Source organism: Neltuma alba, unplaced genomic scaffold, assembly GCF_004799145.2.
Source record: "Neltuma alba isolate B1F8T4 unplaced genomic scaffold, ASM479914v2 tig00006332_pilon, whole genome shotgun sequence".
Lineage (NCBI taxonomy): Eukaryota > Viridiplantae > Streptophyta > Magnoliopsida > Fabales > Fabaceae > Neltuma > Neltuma alba.
Window position 1 is genome coordinate 1 of NW_021634430.1, and position 22,565 is coordinate 22,565.

The 22,565-nt window shown below is 37.6% G+C and overlaps 2 protein-coding genes across 2 annotated transcripts; both read left to right on the forward strand.

Moving 5' to 3' along the window:
• Positions 1-8,605: 8,605 nt before the first annotated feature.
• On the forward strand, positions 8,606-12,630 carry LOC114750129 (uncharacterized). Its single transcript, XM_028938668.1, has 3 exons — positions 8,606-9,154; positions 10,558-10,725; positions 10,823-12,630. Exons 1-3 carry the CDS (start codon positions 8,606-8,608, stop codon positions 12,551-12,553), a joined length of 2,448 nt encoding a protein of 815 aa, XP_028794501.1. The 3' UTR covers positions 12,554-12,630.
• An 823-nt stretch (positions 12,631-13,453) lies between these two features.
• Positions 13,454-14,013, forward strand: LOC114750128 (histone H4). Its single transcript, XM_028938667.1, has one exon. It carries the CDS (start codon positions 13,515-13,517, stop codon positions 13,824-13,826), a length of 312 nt encoding a protein of 103 aa, XP_028794500.1. The 5' UTR covers positions 13,454-13,514; the 3' UTR covers positions 13,827-14,013.
• The last annotated feature ends 8,552 nt before the right edge of the window (positions 14,014-22,565 follow it).

Genomic DNA, 22,565 nt, shown 5'->3' on the forward strand with positions numbered 1-22,565 from the left:
AATCTAAAAACTCGGATCCACATTTACAATGTGAGTAAAAAAATTTATCAAGCATTCAGCAATATATGCGCCAACAAGATAAACTGAACCAAAAATGCTATGCTATAACAAGATTAAGAGAAAAAGTCATGGATCTACAGATGAGGCAGTCAGATCTACAAACATGACAGTCAGCATATCATACCAAAGACGGTGTTGATGGGGTTCATGGCGACCTGGTTCTTAGCGGCATCACCGATCAAACGCTCAGAGTCGGTGAAAGCCACGTAAGAAGGCGTGGTTCTGTTACCCTGGTCGTTGGCGATAATCTCAACACGGTCATGCTGCCATACTCCGACGCATGAGTAGGTGGTACCGAGATCGATTCCAATGGCTGGACCCTCTCCTTTCCGGCCATAGCGTTTCAAGATGTAGTGTCGGGCGGGTGAAGAGAGATCTAAGAGGATACAGGCCACAGCCTCCACTGGTTTTCGAACTACAGCAGAGCGAGCGAGAGGAGGAGTGAAAATGCAGCAGTTCTTATATAGTATTAGGGTTAGGATTTCTTCTAGAATGTTCTGTCACCCACTTGTTGGGAACTGCTCGGGTCCACGAAATTTCGTGATTTACGCATCGGACTTTTCTTTGATGGTCGTTGCCGTCAACTCCGGTTGTATAATTCAAATAGCCAGTATAAATAAAATAGGCCTGCAGAGGCTAATTTTTACCTGAAGAAGACTAATTTTCAGGTATTTGATTTATATTTTAAATGCATTTCTTGATTTATTCATTTATGATATTTTTATTCAATTGTTCTTTTGTCATTGTCGTTTATAGTTTTATTTTCATGACATTTATTTGTGATTTCATAGCACAAACAAAAAATATTATTTTTTTATATATTAAGAAATGAATAATTCTCCCACAATTCAACATATCTAAAAAATCCTATAAAAATTACTCCTGCAAAAGTCGTTTCCTAAAATTGAAATCAGAATACTGATACGTGTTGCGCTGTATCCTATACCGTTAGCTTGCGGTGGACATCGAGACCTTGGAGATGATAAATTACGTTTGATATAAATAAATATTTTTTAAATGAATAGGAATATATAAATTTCACAGAGCGAAAAGCAAGTTATATCTATTAGTAAATGTTATCGCTGTTTATAAGCTACCCGGTACTAATAAGACTTGATTTTTGAATTAGTTTTGATCCTAAATATAAGATCCATTTCTTATATTTATCAATTTTTTTAAATTACTCCTATGGATGCTCTTTCAACATAATCAAGTAGAAGAGGGAGGGGTATTAAAAAAGATGATTATGGTGTTTTAGAAAAAATGTGTCACTTTTTTTATAATTAATTAACTTATCTAATTTTTTTAACCTAATCAAATTAGTTAAAGAGTCTTATATTAAGGATCGGAGGAGTATTAATTTTTTAAAAAAAAAGTGTATATACACATAATTATTGATCAATGATTATTAATTGTAAATAAAATAAGCATGAGTGCATCACGGGTTTATTGTAGAACGATTTTTGTTTCCAGAATTTGCTGGCTTTTGATTGGGTGCAGCTAGCCTAATGTCGGGAACAGAGCAGCATGGCGGAGCCTAGCTGGATAATTGAATCCTACCAACAATATGTAAAAATAGCCGGGGCTCAAGTAATCCGTCACTAGGGAGCAAACCCTATGCCTTTAGTTTTATTTATAAGTCACTTCTAATATGTTTTATACAAACCAAAAAAAAACCTCAAACTTCGTTAACTCTCATTTAAAATTCAATAACTTTCTAATTTTACCCTTATTTAATATGCATTATACTTTTTATGTAAATAAAATCAACACAATAATAAATTGAGATAAAATTACAAATCTATGTAAAAAAATTTCTCAGTATTGTAAAAATAGGAACAACAAATATATTTTCTTTTTGTTTTATAAATAGGATTAAAGGAGTAATTTTGAGATGAAGTGCCGCGTGCATTATTTGTTGACGCCCTCAAAACATAAAATCGAGCTTATTATTATACCCAAAGACAAGCCCATCGGATTCGCGCCCGACAGATTCTGCTCCGTTTACTTTCTTCCTCGATACTCTAGATGGAGTCGGTCTAGTGAGCCATTACTGGGCCCAGAGGGAAGCCCATCAGATTATAACAAGCATAAAAAATCAAAGCCCATCAGATTGAGCCCGGAATAAGAGCCCAAGTCATATTCTGCCCCGTTTGCATTCTTCTTCCATTTGAACTTCCAAGGAAAAAAAAAAAAAAACAAGTTCATCCCACTATGTAGAGTCGATTACATAGATCACACAACGTTATTATGCTCTGTCAACAAGCAAATCTTTAGATGGATTGTTAACCAAAAGGTCTCATTCAGTCACCTTATTGAATATTCTTCTTAGTCTTTATTTACCTCTTTTTAAAAGATTCCAAACTCCTAGAGAAAAAAACAGTTGAGGAAAAGGGCTTATACTTCGCCGTAAGAATAAAAAAGGAAAAGTAAAACTTACTTGTTTGGAAATAGTGCGAGGACCACTATACATGCTCTCTTAATCTTTTTAATGGCCGCGAGGGACGGAACTAGACGGCATTCTGGTCAGAACACTGGGTCATTGATAATATAATATTGAGGCTTACTTCTTCCACCAGCTTTTTGATGTTATGTTGTGTAGTTGAATTTTGTAGGCCTAATATAAAATTGGGTATGACGCAACACTTGCACTTTATTTTAGTGACAAATGGATAGAGTATAGTGCAGGACAAGAAGTTAAAGGAGAAGAAAATGAGAGGGCAATGCTTGTTGGTGGGAAGATAATGTAAAATAAGAAGCAAAATATGGAGAGAGCAAAAATGATGGATCCGAGTCATAATCCAACCAAGGAGCCAAAGCATGCAGAGTTAACTAGTTTTGCCATATGACTCGTACGACCACATATCTAAACGCATTTAAATCTGCTCCTCAGAGTCTACTCGGTGGAGCTACATTTTCCACATTTGATGTCATCTATTTGTTGTGTGCGTGTGCGTGTGTTAACGAACATTAGATAATAGCTCGGTGCTATAGTTTCTAGGCAAAAGCGAAAATGGAGGTCAGGAATTAATGATGTGAAATGTGGCTTTTTCTGTTGTCCAAGGGTCGGGACAACAGAGGGAAGGCAACCAATTATTCTGGCGTTGGAGCCGGTATCTGCATGGCTACCTAAATGAATACATCAACAGTAAAGCCTTGTTTTATTAGATATGATTGCCTATATAAATTACACGATATTATTGTGTTTTGTTAATAATTTAATTTTTGAATTGATTAATGACTGAAAAACCTCGCCTAATAACTTTTTTTTTCAACCTTACTCCACGCTACCTAGATAAGTGTGACATTGAATTTAATTTAATTTTTTTATTTATAATTCTTTTAACATTATATAAACGCCAGCTTCATCTGTTTTTGGTACGGATGCACAGAATATATTATAAACAAAAATTATACTCTACTAGCTCCTGTTCTAGATATAAAAAGCAGGGTAGTATTTCTATATGTTTTTCAAACAATCACTACAATTTACTCGCATAGAAAAGAATATCATGAAATACTTATTCCAGTCTTAATATAAAAACTAGTTAACTAATTTGAGTAAAGTAAGAAAATTAGTCACGTTAATTATTTATAATGAATAAGAGTTGTATTTCCTAGAATATTTATGGTAATCAAGTATATTAGCTAGGACTCATATGATTATAAGGACTATTTTGAAAAAAATGAAAATAAATAAGAACAAAATAAATTTAGATCTTATATTTAAAAAAAAAAAATGAGCTCTTATATTAAACCGGAAGAAGTATACAGTAGTTTTTGGACAAAAAGTCAATTTGCTCTCAAAATCATGTCAAATATGATATTATAAGCAAAATGTATTAATATCGCCGTAGAAAAAAAGATTTTTTTTTAGAGATTGTTTGGATGAAAACTAAACATAATTTTAAAAATATTTTTATGATTTACAAATAAATATGCAGAGGAATTTTTCATTTTTTAAAAAAATATTTTTAAAAACACAAAACACCGGGTCAGAGATGACGCGCGCAGTTTGAGAAAACCCCCGAAAGACAAAAAGTGCACCTGTTCTTCCGGAGTCTGCCTTAAATGGCCTCGTACAGTTTGCAGATATTTATTGTCTGGGGGACAACTTGGCAAGGGTGGTATCTGACATTACCCTAAACCATGTCTGCAGGAGTCATGTTTGGAATCACATGAAAGTGGATCCAGGCGTACGCATGCACCTTAGATTTTTTGTCATGATGGATATATATGTTTCTATAGCCATGATTAACATTAACGTACATCTATATGGAATATATATCCTCCTCCGGTCCTAATTATAAAACCCAATTGACTTATTTGAGGAGATTAAGGAAGTAAGTTACGTTGGTTATTTATAATAAATAGTGTTGTTATTCCTAAATATCCTTGCTAATTAAGTATATTGGCTAAAACTATCATTATTAAAGGATTATCTTGGAAAAAAATGCATAAATATAAGAGAGAAAATGGATTGGGTCTTATATTAGGACCAAATAAAAAGTCAAATTGGGTCTATAAAAGGACCGGAGGAGTATATATATTCTAATAAGATGTATTTTTTTCTAAAATACCATAATCATTTTTTTTAATATCCTCTTTCCTTCTTCTATTTGATTATGGTTGAGGAGTATCTATAGGAATAATTTAGAGAAAACTGATAAATATGAAAATGGGTCTTATATTTAAGACCAAAACCAACTCAAGAATTGAGTATTATATTAAGGACCGGAGGAGTAACTTCTGATAAGACGTATTTTTCACACCTGATATCATGGCGTCTATATATCCAGAGACTGTCCCAGACACATTTTGGTTATGACATATTGCCAAACGTGTGTACGGGATCAGTGTTTTTCCATAGGCAGCTAATTAACAATTGAAAAAGTTATCCCATGTATGGTAATGCACGGCAGGGATGCAAATTTCAGGTTTGGAATAATTTCATGCCATCTTTAATTGTTTTTAGTTGATCCCAGTGATTGTTGCCCAGAAAAGCTTTCAAAAACTGGTCTGAAATGAAACATGCAACCCAAATAGTAGAAGACCATGATATTACCCTCGTCTCTGCTTAACCGGAGATTTTAAGGAAAGCAGTGTAGTGATATTATTAAATCAAAAGTTTTCAAAAGAGTGCACCCACTTTCCCCGCACTATGCAGATAATATTGATTTGGGCAGAGCGTAGAGACACTTAGAAAATAAATACTTCTCTGATCCTAAATATAAAACTCCATTTATAGTATAATTGACACTATAAAAATGATTTTATATTTAGAATCAGAGAAATATAGTTTAAAAATTCGCATGCATGAGACTTAAAAATCACGTAATATCCATCAACTATGAAATATAGTAATTACGAGGCAGATCGGAGAGGGTGTACCTGTTTTGTAAGCAAGGCGAGTTACTGCTTACGGTTCAAATAAAATGTTAACTAGTGTTTCCAAAGTTTCATGTTTCAGTATGTAAGATATCCTATGAGGCAGTGTTGTATAAAGAGAGAATTTAATTATAGGATATTATTAATCTATTAAGGGGATGAAAAACTATAACAAACCTGTGAAGCTTCTTAAAGTGAAAATCATAACGATGCACCCATTTGAGGGGGGACGACTCTGACTCCGACGGCTCCACATCATGGGATTTCACTGAGCATCATGTCGGTCAAAACATTTCACACGCAAACCACACAATTATGAGACTCTCTCATGTAGTGCTAATAGTACGCAATCAATAGAAGTTATTATTATAATAAGTTTGTTGATTTCTAAAGAGGATGGCTTCCCAGAAATATACACGACAATGAAGTTCCCTGCCGTTTTTTAATTATCCCTTCCCATGTTATGCCAAAAGGACCTGAATTCCTCTGGACCCATGAAACAAAGATTACACTCGTCTAACTCTAAACAGGGCGAATCGAGATACCCACCAATTGAAATTATCATCTCTGCCGCCCTATCTATACAACCCATACAAGCCGGATATACAATTACGCCTTTTCGAGTGCTATGAGTTAGGGATTATTAATAATAATTTAATGCATAATATCTATATGTATATCTCAAGGTTTACCAAGTCACATCGCCCCCGCCTTACGATCGAGTAGTATGGTTTTTTTTTTTTTTTTTGTTTAATGATGTATGGGAAAGTTAGGGTACCTAATATACGATGACATCACATAATTCTACACTCATTAATTATCATCGCACGGGCAAATAAAAAGTGATCAAAACTATTTTAAACTAGAATTTGCCCATATTCTTGATCCTAAAATCATCACTGATCAAAACCCCGATCACTCATCAACACATGCATGTATGCTTTTTTTTTTCCGGTTAAATAAGAGAGGGGGGATTATGGCTATGAAATGCATATATTTTTAAAATAAATACTCTATATATAATCTCGCAAGAGAAATTACAGTGAGCAGCGGGCGTGAAAGGGTCGTAAAAAAGGACTGATATGAAAGTTACAGAAAGTAGCAATAAAAAATAAAAAGTAAAGAGGGGCGTAGCCACTAGCCAGTATGGAGCGCGGGAGATGGAAGGGAATAGGGAGAGTGAGGGGAAGACACGTAAGTTGGTGGGGCGGGCCCATTGAAGGAGGGAGCATTTAAAGATCTGGGGTGTCACGCTCACACACCAAATGGCGCGTATTGTACTTGCCATGCCCATTGTGCTGGTCCACTTCTATTTGTCCTCCAATGCTCTCATCCCTCCGCCCCATCCACAGCACGTACGTACAAGTTAAACTAGAGATTTCTTTATTCCATGCTTTACCGGTAAACTTGCTTTTCACACACATCTTCCCAGTGATTCTCTATAATGAACCTGTTTTATTTAATTTGTTGTTTCCCTCGTTTTTTTTCCTTTTTTCTTCTTCTTTTTTTTAAATATTCTTCCGGTGTTTACTATAAGACTTATTTAATTAATTTGATTATATTAAGAAAGTTAGGTAAGTTAGTTTATTATAAAAAAATATGACATGCTTTTCTTAAAACACCATAATCATCTTTCTTACTATCTTCCCTTCCTCTTTTACTTGATTATGGTTGAGGAAATATCTATAAGGGTAATCTAAGAAAAATTAATAAATGTAAGAAATAGATGTTATATTTAAGACCAAAATCAACTCAACAATTTTAAATCATACATTAAGGATCGAAGGAGTAACAAACAAGGAGATCACTGTGCAGAAGACGAGGCCAGGGGAGCTAATGAAATGGCACCATAACAAGAACAACCGATATGCGAATGCGATGGTGGGGTGTGTAAATATATTCACATGCACGCACACATATATAGTTTCTGTGCTTGCCAGGACCAAACACAGACCGAAAAAAACAAAAAACAAGGTGTAGGAATATTGGGGGTGGTGTGGAAGAATGATTGTTGTTGGTTGTTGGTTCACAAGTGGCTCTGTTGTCCCTCACGCCTTCTGTCCTCTCTCCTTCTTCAATTCCCTCCTCCCAAAATATCTTCCCCCTCTGCACTCTTTTCTGTGCCTGTTGTTGCTCACCGTTCACGTCTTTCTTCTAAATTCTAATGCCCGCCCCGCCCTATTACTTTCCTCCACAACCATTCTTAGAGTACACATATATACTACTCCCTCCGTTCCTTATTATAAGAGACATTTGATACTTATGGCATGTTTCTATATATAAGAGACACTTAAAAGTTGTCTCTACTTTTTTGTGTTGATTTTCTATTTTACCCATATTTATTGTCTCCAACTCACACTCTCTCTCCCTCCCACTTCTCTTTCTTTTAATAATTTAATTGTTCTTTCTCATACTCTATCTCCTTATTAATGAGGGCATTTTTGGAAAAAAGATCATACTTTTTACACATTGATTGTTCTTAACTAATTTTAACTGTTTTTTTGATCAACGTAATTTGGTTATTCGTCTCTTATAATAAGGAACGGAGGGAGTATTAGTTAACACACACATATATATGAAAGCGGTAATTAGTAATATAATAATCATGTGTTCTTAACACTGATAATAATAGTAGTGCTGCTGATGTCACCAGATAACCCATATATCCCTCTTTACGAGGATCCCACTAATTTGACCTAATTTCTCGGACGTATTCACTTCCTTCTCCTGGCAACCGTCTGCTAATTCCCCACAATTCCCTTTATTTCCACTAATCAAATTAAAGATGCATCCATCCTACTCGAAAATTTTCTTTTCTTTCTTTTTTTTTTTTTACAAAAAATAAGTTAATCTCAAAGACCTTCTAGCTATTCCAAAGTGGAGGAACCAGCAGGAAGGTAATGGGCGTTTTACACACACCAGTTGGTCATTTAAATACGGCCGTACATGATCGAGTTAATGCACCATCCCCCCAGCTTACACATGCTTCTTCATTCTAGTACTTCTTTGTTCTCGTAGCTTCCCCTATTATCAACCGCATATCCGCCGGCTTCCATTGCGCACATATACAAAAGCCTTCACTGATCTCCTTATCAACCCCAAGCCTTCTCACATTCCCACACCTCCTTCTCTATTTCGAATTAAATAATCTCTCACCATGTCAAAACCAACCACCACCGCTGTTAACGCCAGGGCAGTGTTATGGCGGGCTCGTGTGATCTCCGCTCTACGAACCACCCTGGCTTGCACCATAGTGGGCTGCACCTCCCTTTACGGGCCGGCGCCCCTCCGCCGCTACCTCAAGTTCCCGGCCTTCTCTTACGTCACCACGATTCTCATAGTGTCGGATGCAACGCTGGGTGACGCCCTGCGGGGTTGTTGGCACGTATTCTGTGCAAGCCTACAGGCAATGATCCTGTCCATTGCTGGGTTACAGTTGATAGGACCGGCGAACCTGACTGTGCCGGCGGCAGCGGGGGCAGTGGCTGTGGGGGCGCTGGTGGTGGCGATGCCAGAGTCGAGCCACTTGATGAGCAAGAGGATAGCGTTTGGGCAGCTGGTGATTGTGTATGTGAAGACAGTGATAGATGGAGCAGATGCTGGGGTGATGGCGCATCCCATTCATGTCGCTTCCAGCACTGCCCTTGGAGCGCTCGCTTCTGTGCTCGCTATGTTGTTCCCTTATCCTCATCTTGCATGTCTCCAGGTAGATATATCAGCTCGCTCTCTTTTATTCCCTTAACCCTGTATAGTTTTTACAAGAAACAAATAACCAATTCAGTCTCTATCAAAATATTATTTTTTAATAACTCTAATAATTCTTCTTGCATGGAAAGATTAAGATGAGTGCATTGTGATTACGATTCTCTTTTTTAATAATTAGCGTGAAAAGTATATTCATAAGTACACCAAATTAACAAAAAGTTTTTATTTTTTATAATTAGTGACTCTCAAAATTATATTCTCTTATAATTGAGAAGGATGGGAGGGAATTAATAAGTTGTGAACAGATAAATAATGCCTTTAGTGGTGGCTGATTCGCTATAATCTAGTTGATGTTAGGTTAATGATTCATGCTGATGAGAGATATATATGCCGATGTTGGCAGATAATTAAGCTTTTTTCCGACTCATGCATATCAGTTCGCAGTTTTCAGATTTTTTTTATTTACAGGGAAAAGGTAGAACACATTTTTTAAAGCAACAATTGATAAACATTAATTCGTTGAACACTGTCCTATTTGTAACGCATTTTTTTCCCCCCCGGAAAGTTATTATATTTAGCAAAGCAAATTCTTACACGATTGTGTGGCACTGAAAAAGCCAACGCCTTGTCTTTATTGCGTGTCTCAATCTGTCGAGAGGGAGAGAGGGAGATTATTAGGTGAGCCTGTCTTCGTCACTGGGCATGATGAGGAAGAAGCCACTATTTGTTTGCTTTTGGTTTTGGGTTAAAGCTTCTATTTTCTGATTTATAATAGCACTAAGGAGGCACTGACAGTGTTATAAGTAAAGGATGTTGAGGAAGAAGTCACTATTCATATATGATATTCGCTGTCATCTTAACAAGCAGATCACTTATCAAAAGCACAATCTTATGGGAAATCTTTCAACTGATATTTTAAAACATGGATGTAACTAAAAGCAACCTTTTCTTAAACCCGTCGAGCATTTAGCAAAGGATGATGATGATGATGAACAGATCATAAAAGGACGAGAACTGCCTCGCACATCAGGAAATAAAAAATCGAAAGGGGTTATAGAGGACTACAGGAGCGTACGTGTTAGGAGAAAAGATATTAGGAACCAATGGAGATGAGCATAGCAACTGAGAAGAGGGGACCCACCATAATCGACTTCTTTCTTTGGTATTGCATTGCCCCGCTGGATATTTATTATTTATTAGTTATTATATGTATTTGTCCCTCCACTATTTGTTTGCTTTGTCCTATATTGACCTGGGAGATAATGGACTTCTAGTTGCGGCTAATAAATTAAAAGCTTTGCTGTGAAGTCAAAAATATTAATTGAGCGTTCAATCCCATTTCATTCACATAAAACAAAACAACAGAAACAATAACGCATCATCTTCGTTTTGTTTTGATTTCAGATACGGAATGTCTACAAATTGTACGTTGCGCATGCCTCCGAGAGGTTGAATCATAACCTGCAGGCCCTTTCTGCTCTGGACAACGCAAGTGCTCTGGATTGGTTCACTGAAGCCAAGTCTCTCTCGACAGTAGGGTCCAAGCTTCTCGATTGCATAAGATGTAAACTGGTAAGCTAGCTTCCTCGTAAAAGAATAAAATCAGGTCCAATTGATTAGGCGGTTGATGGCAGATGAGCTAAACATTTCGAGCTTCTGAACCAAACAGGACGGCATGCGTTGGGAAAGGCCTCAAGTGACAATCTCCGATCCAAATTATTATGCGCACCCGGAAGAACATCTGCAAGACATGGAGTTAACACTGAGAGGAATGGAAATTGCTCTGTCGTATTGCTCTGCGTTTCCCGTTGAAGCCGTCGATCAGGAACTCAGAGGTGTTTTGCTCGACTATAAGGGTCGGATCACTCAAAAGTTAGACCAGCAAGCCAAGTGCTTTGCGTTGTCTGATACAGCCACAGTTCCAGACAGCAAGAAAGAAATTTCCAACAGTTTCTCAGGGTCTCCAAAAAGCCTTTGCAAAGCTTGTAAAGATCTCCCAACTTCTTTCTTTATTTACTGCGCGGAACTTCTCCTAAAGGATTCACACATTACAAACAATGAACAGCCCATGGCGGAGAAAACTGATGCCGTTCAATATAACTCCTGGAAGATTCGAGAGTTTGCGATGAACCTGCTGCCCAAGAGTCAGAATTTGGCATTTGCAATAAAGTGCTCGCTTTCATTAGGCATTGCCGTGTTACTTGGCTTGATATATAACAAAGAAAACGGGTATTGGTCAGGACTTACCATTGCCATCAGCTTCATCACAGAACGGCAGGCCACCTTCACGGCTGCTAATGCTCGAGGACAAGGAACGGCAATGGGGTCAGTCTACGGCATCCTATGTTGCTTCCTGTTCGAGAGATCGGTGGATTTAAGGCTCTTGCCTATTTTGCCGTGGGTTGTTTTCTCTTGTTTCCTGATGCATGGCAGGATGTATGGGCAAGCTGGTGGGATTTCAGCTGTTTTAGGGGCCCTATTAATTCTGGGGAGGAAGCATTATGGCACTCCTACTCAGTTTGCGATTGCTAGAATCACCGAAGCCACAATCGGACTCATTTGTTACATGATAGTCGAGATTCTTATGAACCCCTCAAGAGCAGCAACCCTGGCAAAATCTGAACTATCCCAATGCTTGAGGTCGCTTCAGGATTGCATTGATGCCATAACCATTTCCCCTGAAGGTGAGAACCAGATGCCACGGTCACCTTCCCAGACTTTTCGAGAAAGACGGAAGAAGCTGAAATGTTTTGTGAATCAACTAGAACAGTTCTCATCAGATGCCAAGTCGGAGCCAAGTTTCTGGTTCTTGCCTTTTCATGGTGCCTGCTACAGTAAGATGCTGGAATCGTTATCAAGGATGGTAGATCTCTTGCATTTTGTGGAATACTCAACAGAACACGTCCCACGATTTTCAGAGGAGGGTGAAGTAAATTTGTGGGAGCTTCAAGAGCACATGGTGAAGAACATAGAACTTTTCCAGACTAAAGTTGCCCCTACACTGAGGCTCCTTGAGGAGATAACCAGGATGAAGTCACTAAGCCAACTCGAACAAGATTTAAAGAGTGAAAATATCCCCGGTGACGTTGAATCAGGGCATGCAAATGGCGACACATCGAAGATCTCGTGTGCGAGTGAGGACGCTGATAGAATGACAGGCTCTTTCCTCCAGCACCTGGAGGAGGCAGCTAATATGATTGAGACAAACAAAGATGAAGAGATACTTATAGGCCAGATGATTTTTCACTACAGCTGCTTGGGATTCTGCATCGTGAGCTTGATGAGAGAAGCAATAAAGATTGAAAATGAGGTCAAACAACTACTTGTATGGGAGAATCCCTCCAGTCGTATAAACTTGAACGAGATTTATTGTAAGATCAACGCTCTGCGTTCAGAATAAACCCCCCTCCATAAGACTTCACTAGGAATTATTAGTGTATTAGAAGTGACTTAGCCTGCTAATTAAGCAATATCATGCACAAGAAACACAGGTTCATCTGAAAGTAAAACCCCCACACCCCGCAGTAGGAAGTGGCCGGGGAGAAGACCTTCAATAAATACAGCCTAGTTCACTCAAAAAATGAAAATAAATATACGGCCCAGTCATTTTTAAAGTCAGAGTTCTGTAACCGCAAAACATGGCACTGGAGCGCACAAATCAAAAGCAAGGATAGATAATGGAATTTCCTTTTTTCCTTTTTTTTTTTTTTTTTTGCAAACATAGCACTGAAATGCCATTGACATTCCTTAATTAAAGCTCTCTACAGACTTAACTGAAAATCCATTAGTGGAAAAACAACTCATTCTTGTCAGACTACATACTGGAAGCCGCAATTTTTTTTTTCCTGAACAGTTAGCTTTAAAAAAACGCCCTATCGTTCTACTGAGTATTTGCAATTTCTGTAGTTCTAAAATAAAACTAAAATTTTGTAATTAATTTCTAGTTAATTTATTAATATTTTCCCACTAGTTTGCTTTTTGAGGGACAATAACGCCATGCCATTTGATTGTATCCTGCATAGCTGACCGTCGATTTGAAACCATCAACGACAAAAGTATTAGCCACGTGAGCGATCCGTAACAAGGGAGCGGTGCCAATTAAATTAAAAGAAGAAACATCGTCACCGTTGAATGATGACAATCGAGGGTTTAAAATTAACCATAGAAGATGACGCGGATCGTGATTCGATGCCGTCGATGACGGTGTAATCCAACAGCCACAGATCGCTCAAGTCATCTTGGAAACCCAAAAACGGGCCTCCATATAAACCCAGTCCCCGCACTTTGGTTTCACAGCGTTTCGAAGGTCCTGGCAACTAGCAATATCGTTCCTGGGAGTTAAGAGTATTTGGCAGTGAAAGATGTCGGGTCGTGGCAAAGGAGGAAAGGGACTGGGAAAAGGAGGAGCCAAGAGGCACAGGAAAGTGCTGCGTGACAATATTCAGGGCATCACGAAGCCGGCGATTCGTCGTTTGGCCAGAAGAGGAGGCGTCAAGAGGATTAGCGGCCTCATCTACGAGGAAACTCGTGGTGTGTTGAAGATTTTCCTCGAGAATGTGATTCGCGATGCTGTTACTTACACTGAGCACGCTCGGAGAAAGACGGTCACCGCCATGGATGTCGTCTACGCACTTAAGAGGCAGGGCAGGACTCTCTATGGTTTCGGTGGTTGATTTCCCTTTTGCTTAGGGTTTTCTAGTGTATTATTTGCTAGCATTGTAAATCATGTCTGAATTGGGTATTGTTCGCTATTTGGATATCTGCTATGGATTTGTTGAACTCTAATCAACAATACCTATTGGAAATTTGCTTTTAATTCAGTTGCATGGCTATATGATGAAGAAATTCTGATTCCTCTCACTTCCTTCGTTAGCTTCCTTCAAAATCGATGGATTAAATTCCTTTCCAGCATAGCGCTGGACGCTTGATATAGTCGTAATTATTCAATTCTTTCTTTTAAAATTGTGTTGGTGGGCTGTATGTAACAATTCCTCTTGGCGTCATCCCACCGTGTTCTAGTGTTCCTATTTTCCATACCTCGTATGTGGCCAGAATATTGAAAAGCCTTCTTTTCAGCGCCATATTTAAATTAACTAAATTGAAACTGTAGTGGTTTTTATTTACATATGGATTATGTATGATTTTTGAAAATGTAGTGCGTTACGAACTGTGAAAGTGGATACTAGTGTCATGGACAATTGGGATCAACTGCCCAGAGGTACTACTAAACACTGCACAATGAATTATCCATCCCGGGGAATCAAATGCTTATTTTACAGATTAAGGATACGAAAGTTTGAGGGAACCTGGGATTTTCCGCTTCTGTCACGTTATTAAGAAAATGGTCACATTACAACTGAACAGCTTCCGTAAGAGGAATTAAAAAGTGAGAAAGATCATATTTCCTCGTAGAATCTGAAAAAGACGTAGGTATGACACCTGTTATATAATGTTTTTTGGGTGCAATTTTGCTGAAGAATTCGAACAGTTTGGTATATCTTGTTCAAAATTAAAAGCGAATGATATGGTCAGCAAGCATCTGTTGGCACATTTTTAGCTGGTTCTGAACTGAAGGTTCTTGTGTGAATTACTGCACTCTACAGTTGCTGCAAGCGACTGCTCAACTGAGAGGCAGAGGAGGACCTGATCATATTGCTACTTTAAAGTTTAAATGCTTACTTTAGGCTTTGCCGTGCGTGGAAGGAAGTTGTTAGATCGTTAAACCAATCGGTGTCAGCGATATTGCACGTTGTTTCGAATAATCCTATAGTCCTGTTTTCCTGTTTTGGAACCACGGAAAGAAACCAAAGAACATCAAGAGACAACAGTAAACAACACATTAGAATGAGGCTGACACGAGCAAATAGGCTTGATGCTGTAGACATGCAAAATAAAAAGACGCTAACCTTGATGTCTTGGGGTGTTTCTTCACAGGCACTTTGGGGGGGGGGCATTTTTAGATGAGGACAGTCGAAATTCTTTTCAAATTTTAGAAATTACGTAAAATTACTTTTAAAATGCTTATACAAACGGTCTCATTGGTTAGAACACCACAATCCAAATAAGCAGCAGCTTGCGGAGGATTGGCAGGGGCTTTTTTGTACTTTCATAAATTGTGCGATTAAGCTGTTTTACGATCAAGAGAGACACAGTAAAACTCCGACGAAACATATTGATTCCTGTGAGGAAGCGTAAACGTTTACGTCTCAGAGTGGATCTCCAAAGCCGAAATTGCTGGCGGTGATTCATCATTGGAGGTGACCTTGGAGGAGAACTGCGTTCCCCCCCCCCCCCCCAAAACAGTGGTGCTGTAAGTGTAAAAAGCAAGAACTACGTCCGCCGCATTTCCGCCCCCGTCTTGACGACGGAGCATAAGCGGGGTCCAAAGAAGTTAGGTCTCGACGGTCTGCGAGGAATAGGGTTGCCAACAATTGAGTCCACATTTAGGCCCAAAAGTACACATCTCCACAGAATTAGGTAGATGGTTGGGCCCATTGCTGCATCGTCTCTGTGAGGGCCGAAACCAAGGGTGATCTGAACTGTAAATAACGAGGGGGAAAAAATGGGAACATCCTGTAATTCGAAACATTAAAATCAGATGTCATTTTTTTCATTCTTAATATCAGCTTCTTTAATCGAACTTGAAATATGATAAATGTATAATTTTTTTGGCAATTGACTTAGCAGGCATATGATTTAAGGCTCTTTTGCCTTGCCTTTTTTTGTTTTTTTGTTTTTTTTGGACTTAAAAAACATGCATTGTCCCCACAGCATATCCAGGAGTCAAATCCAGCGTTGGTTTTCCAGTGTCTTATTTCAGGATTCATTGAGCAGCAGGACAAAACTCTCCTCGATGATCACGCTGAACCACTAGAGATGACAAATAATCTCTGTCAGGGTGACATGCACCCATGATTTTGTTGCCCTTGGCGAGGAAACTTGGTAGCTAGGTAGTAATAAGATTTTTAAATCATAGATGTGGCTGGGAATGAAGGAGCGAGAGTAGCTTGATGCTAATCTGAATACCTAGCTGGCTACACAATGCACTCTTTTGAAAACATCCTCTTCCCTTCTCTCCTCCCTACATATGTTGATAGCTAATTTGCTGCATTTTTCATTTGTCGGTGTACACTTGAACTCTTCAACTGATGCAATCGATTGCCTTATCGCTAACATCAAAGTCAACAGCAACGATCATATGAGTTATATTCGTAAGAGATTATATATATACATTTATATATGCGCACTCCATCGATATGATCAGTGGAATCGCATAACTTTAGAACGCTAATGTAATACCCATTTTCTCCCTGTCCGTACGATTTGGAGTGGTTGGCTGCATATAGCAAGTCAAACATGCGATACATGCATCCTTGCAACTAGGTTTCGCTTTATCATCAAAATGAGGGGGCCGGGCAAGGCTCAACGAATCAACTGTATATGGCATTGATTAACTGCTCACTTGTTTTATCGATTATACTACCTCCGGTCTTAAATATAAAAGCTGGTTAACTAATTTGTATAGATTAAGAAAATAAGTTAAATTGGTTAATTATTTGTAATAAAAATGTGTTGTTTTTCTTACTAATTTAGTATATTGGTTAAAACTATCATTATTAGAAGGACTACCTTAAGAAAAAAATACATAAATATGAGAAACAAAGTAGATTAATATCTTATATTTAGAATCAAATTAAAGGTCAAACGAGATTTTATATTAAAAACCAGAGGTAGTATATGCAATTGATAAGGCGTCAAGAATTGGAATCAGGGTTTATTAATTAAGGATACAATCGTTTCATGTAAATTATATACTACCTCCGGTTTTTAATATAAGACCTCATTTGACTTTTATTTTGGTCCTAATTATAAGACCCCAACTCACTTTGTTTCTCATATTTATGTATTTTTTTCCAAGATAGCCCATCTAATAACGATAATTTTAGCCAATAAACTTGATTAATAAGGATATTTTAGGAAAGACAGTACGTATTTATTACAAATAACTAAATTTATTTTTTAATCTCATCAAATTAGTCAATTAGTTCTTATAATTAGAACTGAAGGTAATATACAAGTGGAGAGGGGATTTTGGCACAATGAATAATTATAATAATCATATCAAATATATTCAATTCATTATGATTGCTCCAAACAAAAGTAGCAAGTTTTCCTTCCAACACAACACAGCTGGCTAGAGTTTTGATGATTCTGATGTTGCTTTATGGTGGTAAAGTGTGTTCATGAAATTTCAGGGAAACCGCCTCCAGACAATGCGCACATATAAAATGTTATTATATGCAAATAAATTAATGTGAAAGCTGCAAATGAGAGAGAGTGGGTTGTTAAGGTTCCTGAACCGTCCTTGTTGGGGCACTTGCATTGCATGCTATAGCAATTAGCGGCCATAAACGTCTCTTTAATGATTCAATATTTACTATAGAAAAGAACACAAATATGAAAGAAAGAGAGAGTATATATATATATATATATATATATATGTAGGGTATGGTCACATTTTGATGGATGGAATTTAAAGGCAAATAGCGAAAGGAGCGAGTGATTTTTGTGAGTCTCAACTAATTTTGATAGTGCGTTGACTAAACACACACACACACACACACACATGTTGATCTGCATGTTGATAATTACTGGAAAAAAATGGAAGCTCGTGAAAGCATCCATGGTGGTTAACCCCTCTGTCACGGACACTTCCCTCTTTTCACCAGTAAAAGCCGTAAAAGTGGGTGTTGTGTGTGCGCGTCTCCCCCTGCAAAGATACAGCTTGCACGCTTGCACAGTGGTTTTGAGAGCGATGATGGTGACGATGGATGGATGTTGAAGTTTTGTTTATGAAATATTACCCAAACTGGATTATGTATTTTGGCTGCTTTGTGCGAAACGATCGTTTGGCGGCGACACAAATATGCACGCACATGAAATTATGGGGTTGGATAAACATAATCTACGTCATAGCTTAGGATGGATAGCAACTATAGTGATAGAGAGGTAATTTAATTAATTTGAAGTTGTAATATTTCTTGATCGGTCAATATATATCCAAAAGGCAGGGATTATATAGATATATGTGGCTGCGCTTACATATTGATGAAAAATTGTAGATCACAGAGAATGGGGTTGTCAGATCAAACTTTATGGAGCTTCTTTCATTTGATGATGACAATTGCAAGTTCCTCCACCGATAACCTTTATATGCTCTCCGTATTGATTGGCACATATTCTGTGTCCTTTTACAAACATATACTGGATATATTGATGAGCTACTATGATTGCTAGCCGGTGAATATCAGAGTATAAACGACAAAAGCCTCCATTTTAGCAAGACGAATATATGTGTGTGTGTGTGTGTCTTTAAAAAAAAAAAAAGGTGCATTAATCGTTTGTGTTTATATATTAATTAATAGTATTCTCTCTTTTAATATGAGATGACTGACCTGATGCTGATGAGTATGTATTTGTATCTCATTCTCCTTCTCTCTTTTTTTTTTTTGATGTTTTTGTCGCCGGGTGTTTTATGAGTGAATCGTGTGACGTAAAGAATGTGATTTTTGCTTTTTTTGTTTTATTTTATTAGCCTGGTGATTGTTTACCTTAATTATTGCTATAATTAATTAATTAATTACGTGAATTTGAAAGCTGGGACGTGCATCTGATGAGAGATAATATGTGAAGTAAAATTTCATACGATTGAGTTGTAGACGGCTAAAGTTCCTGTATCTTGCTTGATTTTTAACTGACGTGCGTTGATCTCAAAGTGGTATGCAAGAGAGGAAGTAGTGGGGTTGACCTGACATCAAATGACGCAGATTAAAATAAAGACTGTTCAATCTGTTCACGTGGAGACAGGTGCAAATTTAATTACGTTCATTATCGATCATGAGATTGTTGTTGGCATGCAAACTGAATAATCCAGTATACATTAAAACGACTCATTAATCAAATATCATTCCTTCTAAAAATGTCTGGCTTATTAAAATCCTTCCAAATTCAGGGTAGCAAAGTCAATAATGCGTTCAATGTTTTACAACAGAGTTATAGATGATCAATTAAAGAAGGCAGGGAACATTTTGGAGCACTCTATATAGAGACTATTCATGACGAGATTCTTACTTTATTATGATTATTTTTATTTCTTTTACAAAAACCATTCGATCATCCAGTTTAATAACAAGGAATGTTTTGTGGAGGGTCCGGCAAATGGATATTTAATTACATAACATGACTTACTACTGGTCACAAAAATATTAATAATCTCTAGTCATGCATCATAACATTTTACAGCTCCAATCCTGGTCACATCATACATACAAAATACATGGTTCTTAAAAAAAGTTAAAGTCGTGAGTTTTAATGATAGATACGTCGTCAAATTTGTGTGTCCATAATTTATAGGAGAGAAGGGCTATTTAATCAAAAGTTAACTTAATTAGAAAGGAGACACACGCGCCTAAGATTTGTGGGTATAATGCGCATTAGCTCCTCAAAATTCTCTTAAAAGTGGAGGAGGGTTTCCAATCAACTGGGGGAGTCTGCGACATCAACAATGGCGGCTTTCATTTGATTTGATTTGATTTCAAACTCCGTTCTCTATTGTCGTAGCTCAATGCTCCAAATCCATTCTATTTTCCCTTGCGTGTGGAGTATATCTTCCCAATAATTGACTGCTTCTATATATCTCGGGTTCACACCTCAAGACAGTACATATATAGATTCGTTTTAATGGCTACTATATTGTCTCAGTCATCATCATTACTTCTTCCAAATGCATAACTCATCATAGTGGACCTCCCAAAGTCAACAGCCAGAAACATCTCCCCTTCTCTGCCGTTTAAAATAAACATAATTATCCGTCTTAATTACTGGTCTTAAAAATAAAAACCATGGGCTCTGCGTAAACAATTATTCTCCTTCAGGAGGAAAAGGCAGGCGTTCCGAGAAAAGAAAGCGGGAGGCGGGGAAAAAAATCCTTGCTAGTGCTTTTGGCTCAAATAAATTGATATGCTAATGGAAGCATCTTTCCTCCTGCCTTCCACTTTCTGTTTTAGGAGCAAATTACGATAATGTTACCTAGTCACGCTCTTGAGAGGCATTAAAACACAAATAGGGCAGTGTGTAGTGGGATTTGAATCTTCTCCATACTCTCTCTTCATACTCCGCTCTGCACTTAATCTCATCTATTCGTCTAATTTTCCATTTAATCTATCTAATTTAACATTAAACAGTTAATAAATACACAAATGGGATCGAGCATACGGCCGGGGAGGATCTACCTTCACATATATTACCTCCGATCCTAATTATAAGAGCCAGTTGACTAATTTGAGGAAATTAAGAAAAGAAGTTAAGTTAGTTCTTTGTAATAAATATGTGTTGTTTTTCCTAAAATATCCTTACTAATCAAGTATATTGGTTAAAACTATAATTATTAGAAGGACTATTTTGAAAAAAATTGAGTAAATATGAGAGACAAAATGGATTGAGGTCTTATATTTAGGACCAACATAAAAGTCAAACGGAGTCTTATATTAAGAACCGGAGGTAGTATACTGTATAGAAGTCAGATTAAGGATGGAAACACCTCTCAATAATATTTTCTATGGTAAAATTAATCAAGAAAGGACAAAATTTAAATACTTTTTTCACTTGGAAATGTAAATGCTGCTATAGGTAAGGTCAGGTTTACCTATTACGTGCAAGGACCAAAGATGGCAAATAAATGAAAGTCACCGAATGATAAAATTTCAAATCGAATATATATTATAACATATATATATATATTTTAAAGAGAGCCCATACCGTGAATTGGAGGGGTATTTTTACTATTGGTAATCCAAGTAACGCTGAGTGTCAGATATCTTAATTGCTGACACCATGGTTTTAAGAGCCAGACCGGACCGGACGATCCGACCGGTCGGACCGTCGCCCGGTCCTCACAACGGCTCGGTCAAAGCTTTTGGGCCGCCTGAGTGGTTCACCCGTTTTGGACCGTCGTTGAGCCGCGTTTGGGCCGGAAACCGTTCCGGATTTGTGAAAACCGGACGGGCTGAAGTTATCATCAGAAATAAAAAAAAAAAACAGGGCCCAAAAGTGAAAAGTCCAAATTAGTGCACGTGTGGCTCTTTCTGTATATTTTTTAAAACATTTTTTATTAAAAAAACGGAAAGGCAAAGGCAGAAGACCCCACCGGACGGCCCACGAACTGCGTCTCTGTTTGGCTCTTTCTGAATTCTGTCGTGCGCTAAGTCTGAGTGCCCTAGGGTCCCCACCACGTCGTCTCCGTCTCTCCATCTTCTTCCGCCCTCCGCTGTGCTCCGTCGTGCTCTGTTCGCTAGCGCCGTCGTCCACCAGCATTTACAGTCTGGTTTATTTTGTGATTTAGTCCGCCAACATTTCTGATTCGGTCCATGCTTGGAGCTTTGAAGGTGTTGGCAGCAAAACCCAAGTTAGAGAAGTAGAGGATTGAACCGTTGAAGGTAGAGGTGATCATAAATTTGAAGTCATCACAGTCCAAATCTGCAGGTAAATCACTCTCTGCTCATTGGATTCTAAATAGCTCTGTTTCGGTTGTGTGAAGCCGTGAACCTCCATGCTCTGTTTATGTTGCCGAAATCAGAGTCGACTACCAGTACCATGATGGAGAAGATAGCATTTGATGCTTATTTATATATATATATATATCGAGTGAGTTGTAAGCCTGTGTAACTATCTGATTTTGACCAATGTATAAGCTTATATATAAATATATGTTGATTGTTGAGTGAGCTCTGAGCTGTGAGTCTGTGACCGAGGAATCTATGTTGAATGTGTTGAAGAATATGATAAAGTCATAAAACAATTCAGAACTCAGAAGCATGTGATCATACCATGCGCGCACAGCCCCACACACACAGTCACACACACATATATATATATGTTTCGGTGTTTCCATTTGTATGCAACGAGGAGGAATTCGTCGAAATTTCAAATACTTTGGCTTTGGAGTTTGGAGTTGGACTTTGGAGTGGAATGAAGTTAGAAAGAAATATAAAATAAATAGTGGGACCGAAGTTAATATTTTAAGTTAATATTTTAGCTATCCTCTATGTACCGAAGTCCCATAGGCAAGTTCTTGTTTGTGGCCATTAATAAGAAATTAAGAATCTCCCCTGCCTCTTGTTTTTGGACCTAATCTTTTGGCATTCGTACAAATTAAAACTTGAGATTTTGTGCTTAATCAATTATAATTCCTTTTTCTTATACGCAGAAGATATCTTGTTATTGAAAACTGAAAAGTTATAGTCCTCTATGATCCATAAATTATAATTGTATTTCCATAAACCATAATTAATTGTTTAAATAATTGAGTGTTTAAATTCAAAATCCTTTTCTCAATTAACATGCTCTCTAGATAA

Coding starts and splice junctions, on each gene's coding strand:
- LOC114750129 (XM_028938668.1), top strand. CDS start 8,606: ATGTCAAAACCAACCACCACCGCTGTTAACGCCAGGGCAGTGTTATGG. Junction 9,155..10,557: donor CTCATCTTGCATGTCTCCAG/GTAGATATATCA, acceptor TTTTGATTTCAG/ATACGGAATGTCTACAAATT. Junction 10,726..10,822: donor ATTGCATAAGATGTAAACTG/GTAAGCTAGCTT, acceptor TGAACCAAACAG/GACGGCATGCGTTGGGAAAG.
- LOC114750128 (XM_028938667.1), top strand. CDS start 13,515: ATGTCGGGTCGTGGCAAAGGAGGAAAGGGACTGGGAAAAGGAGGAGCC.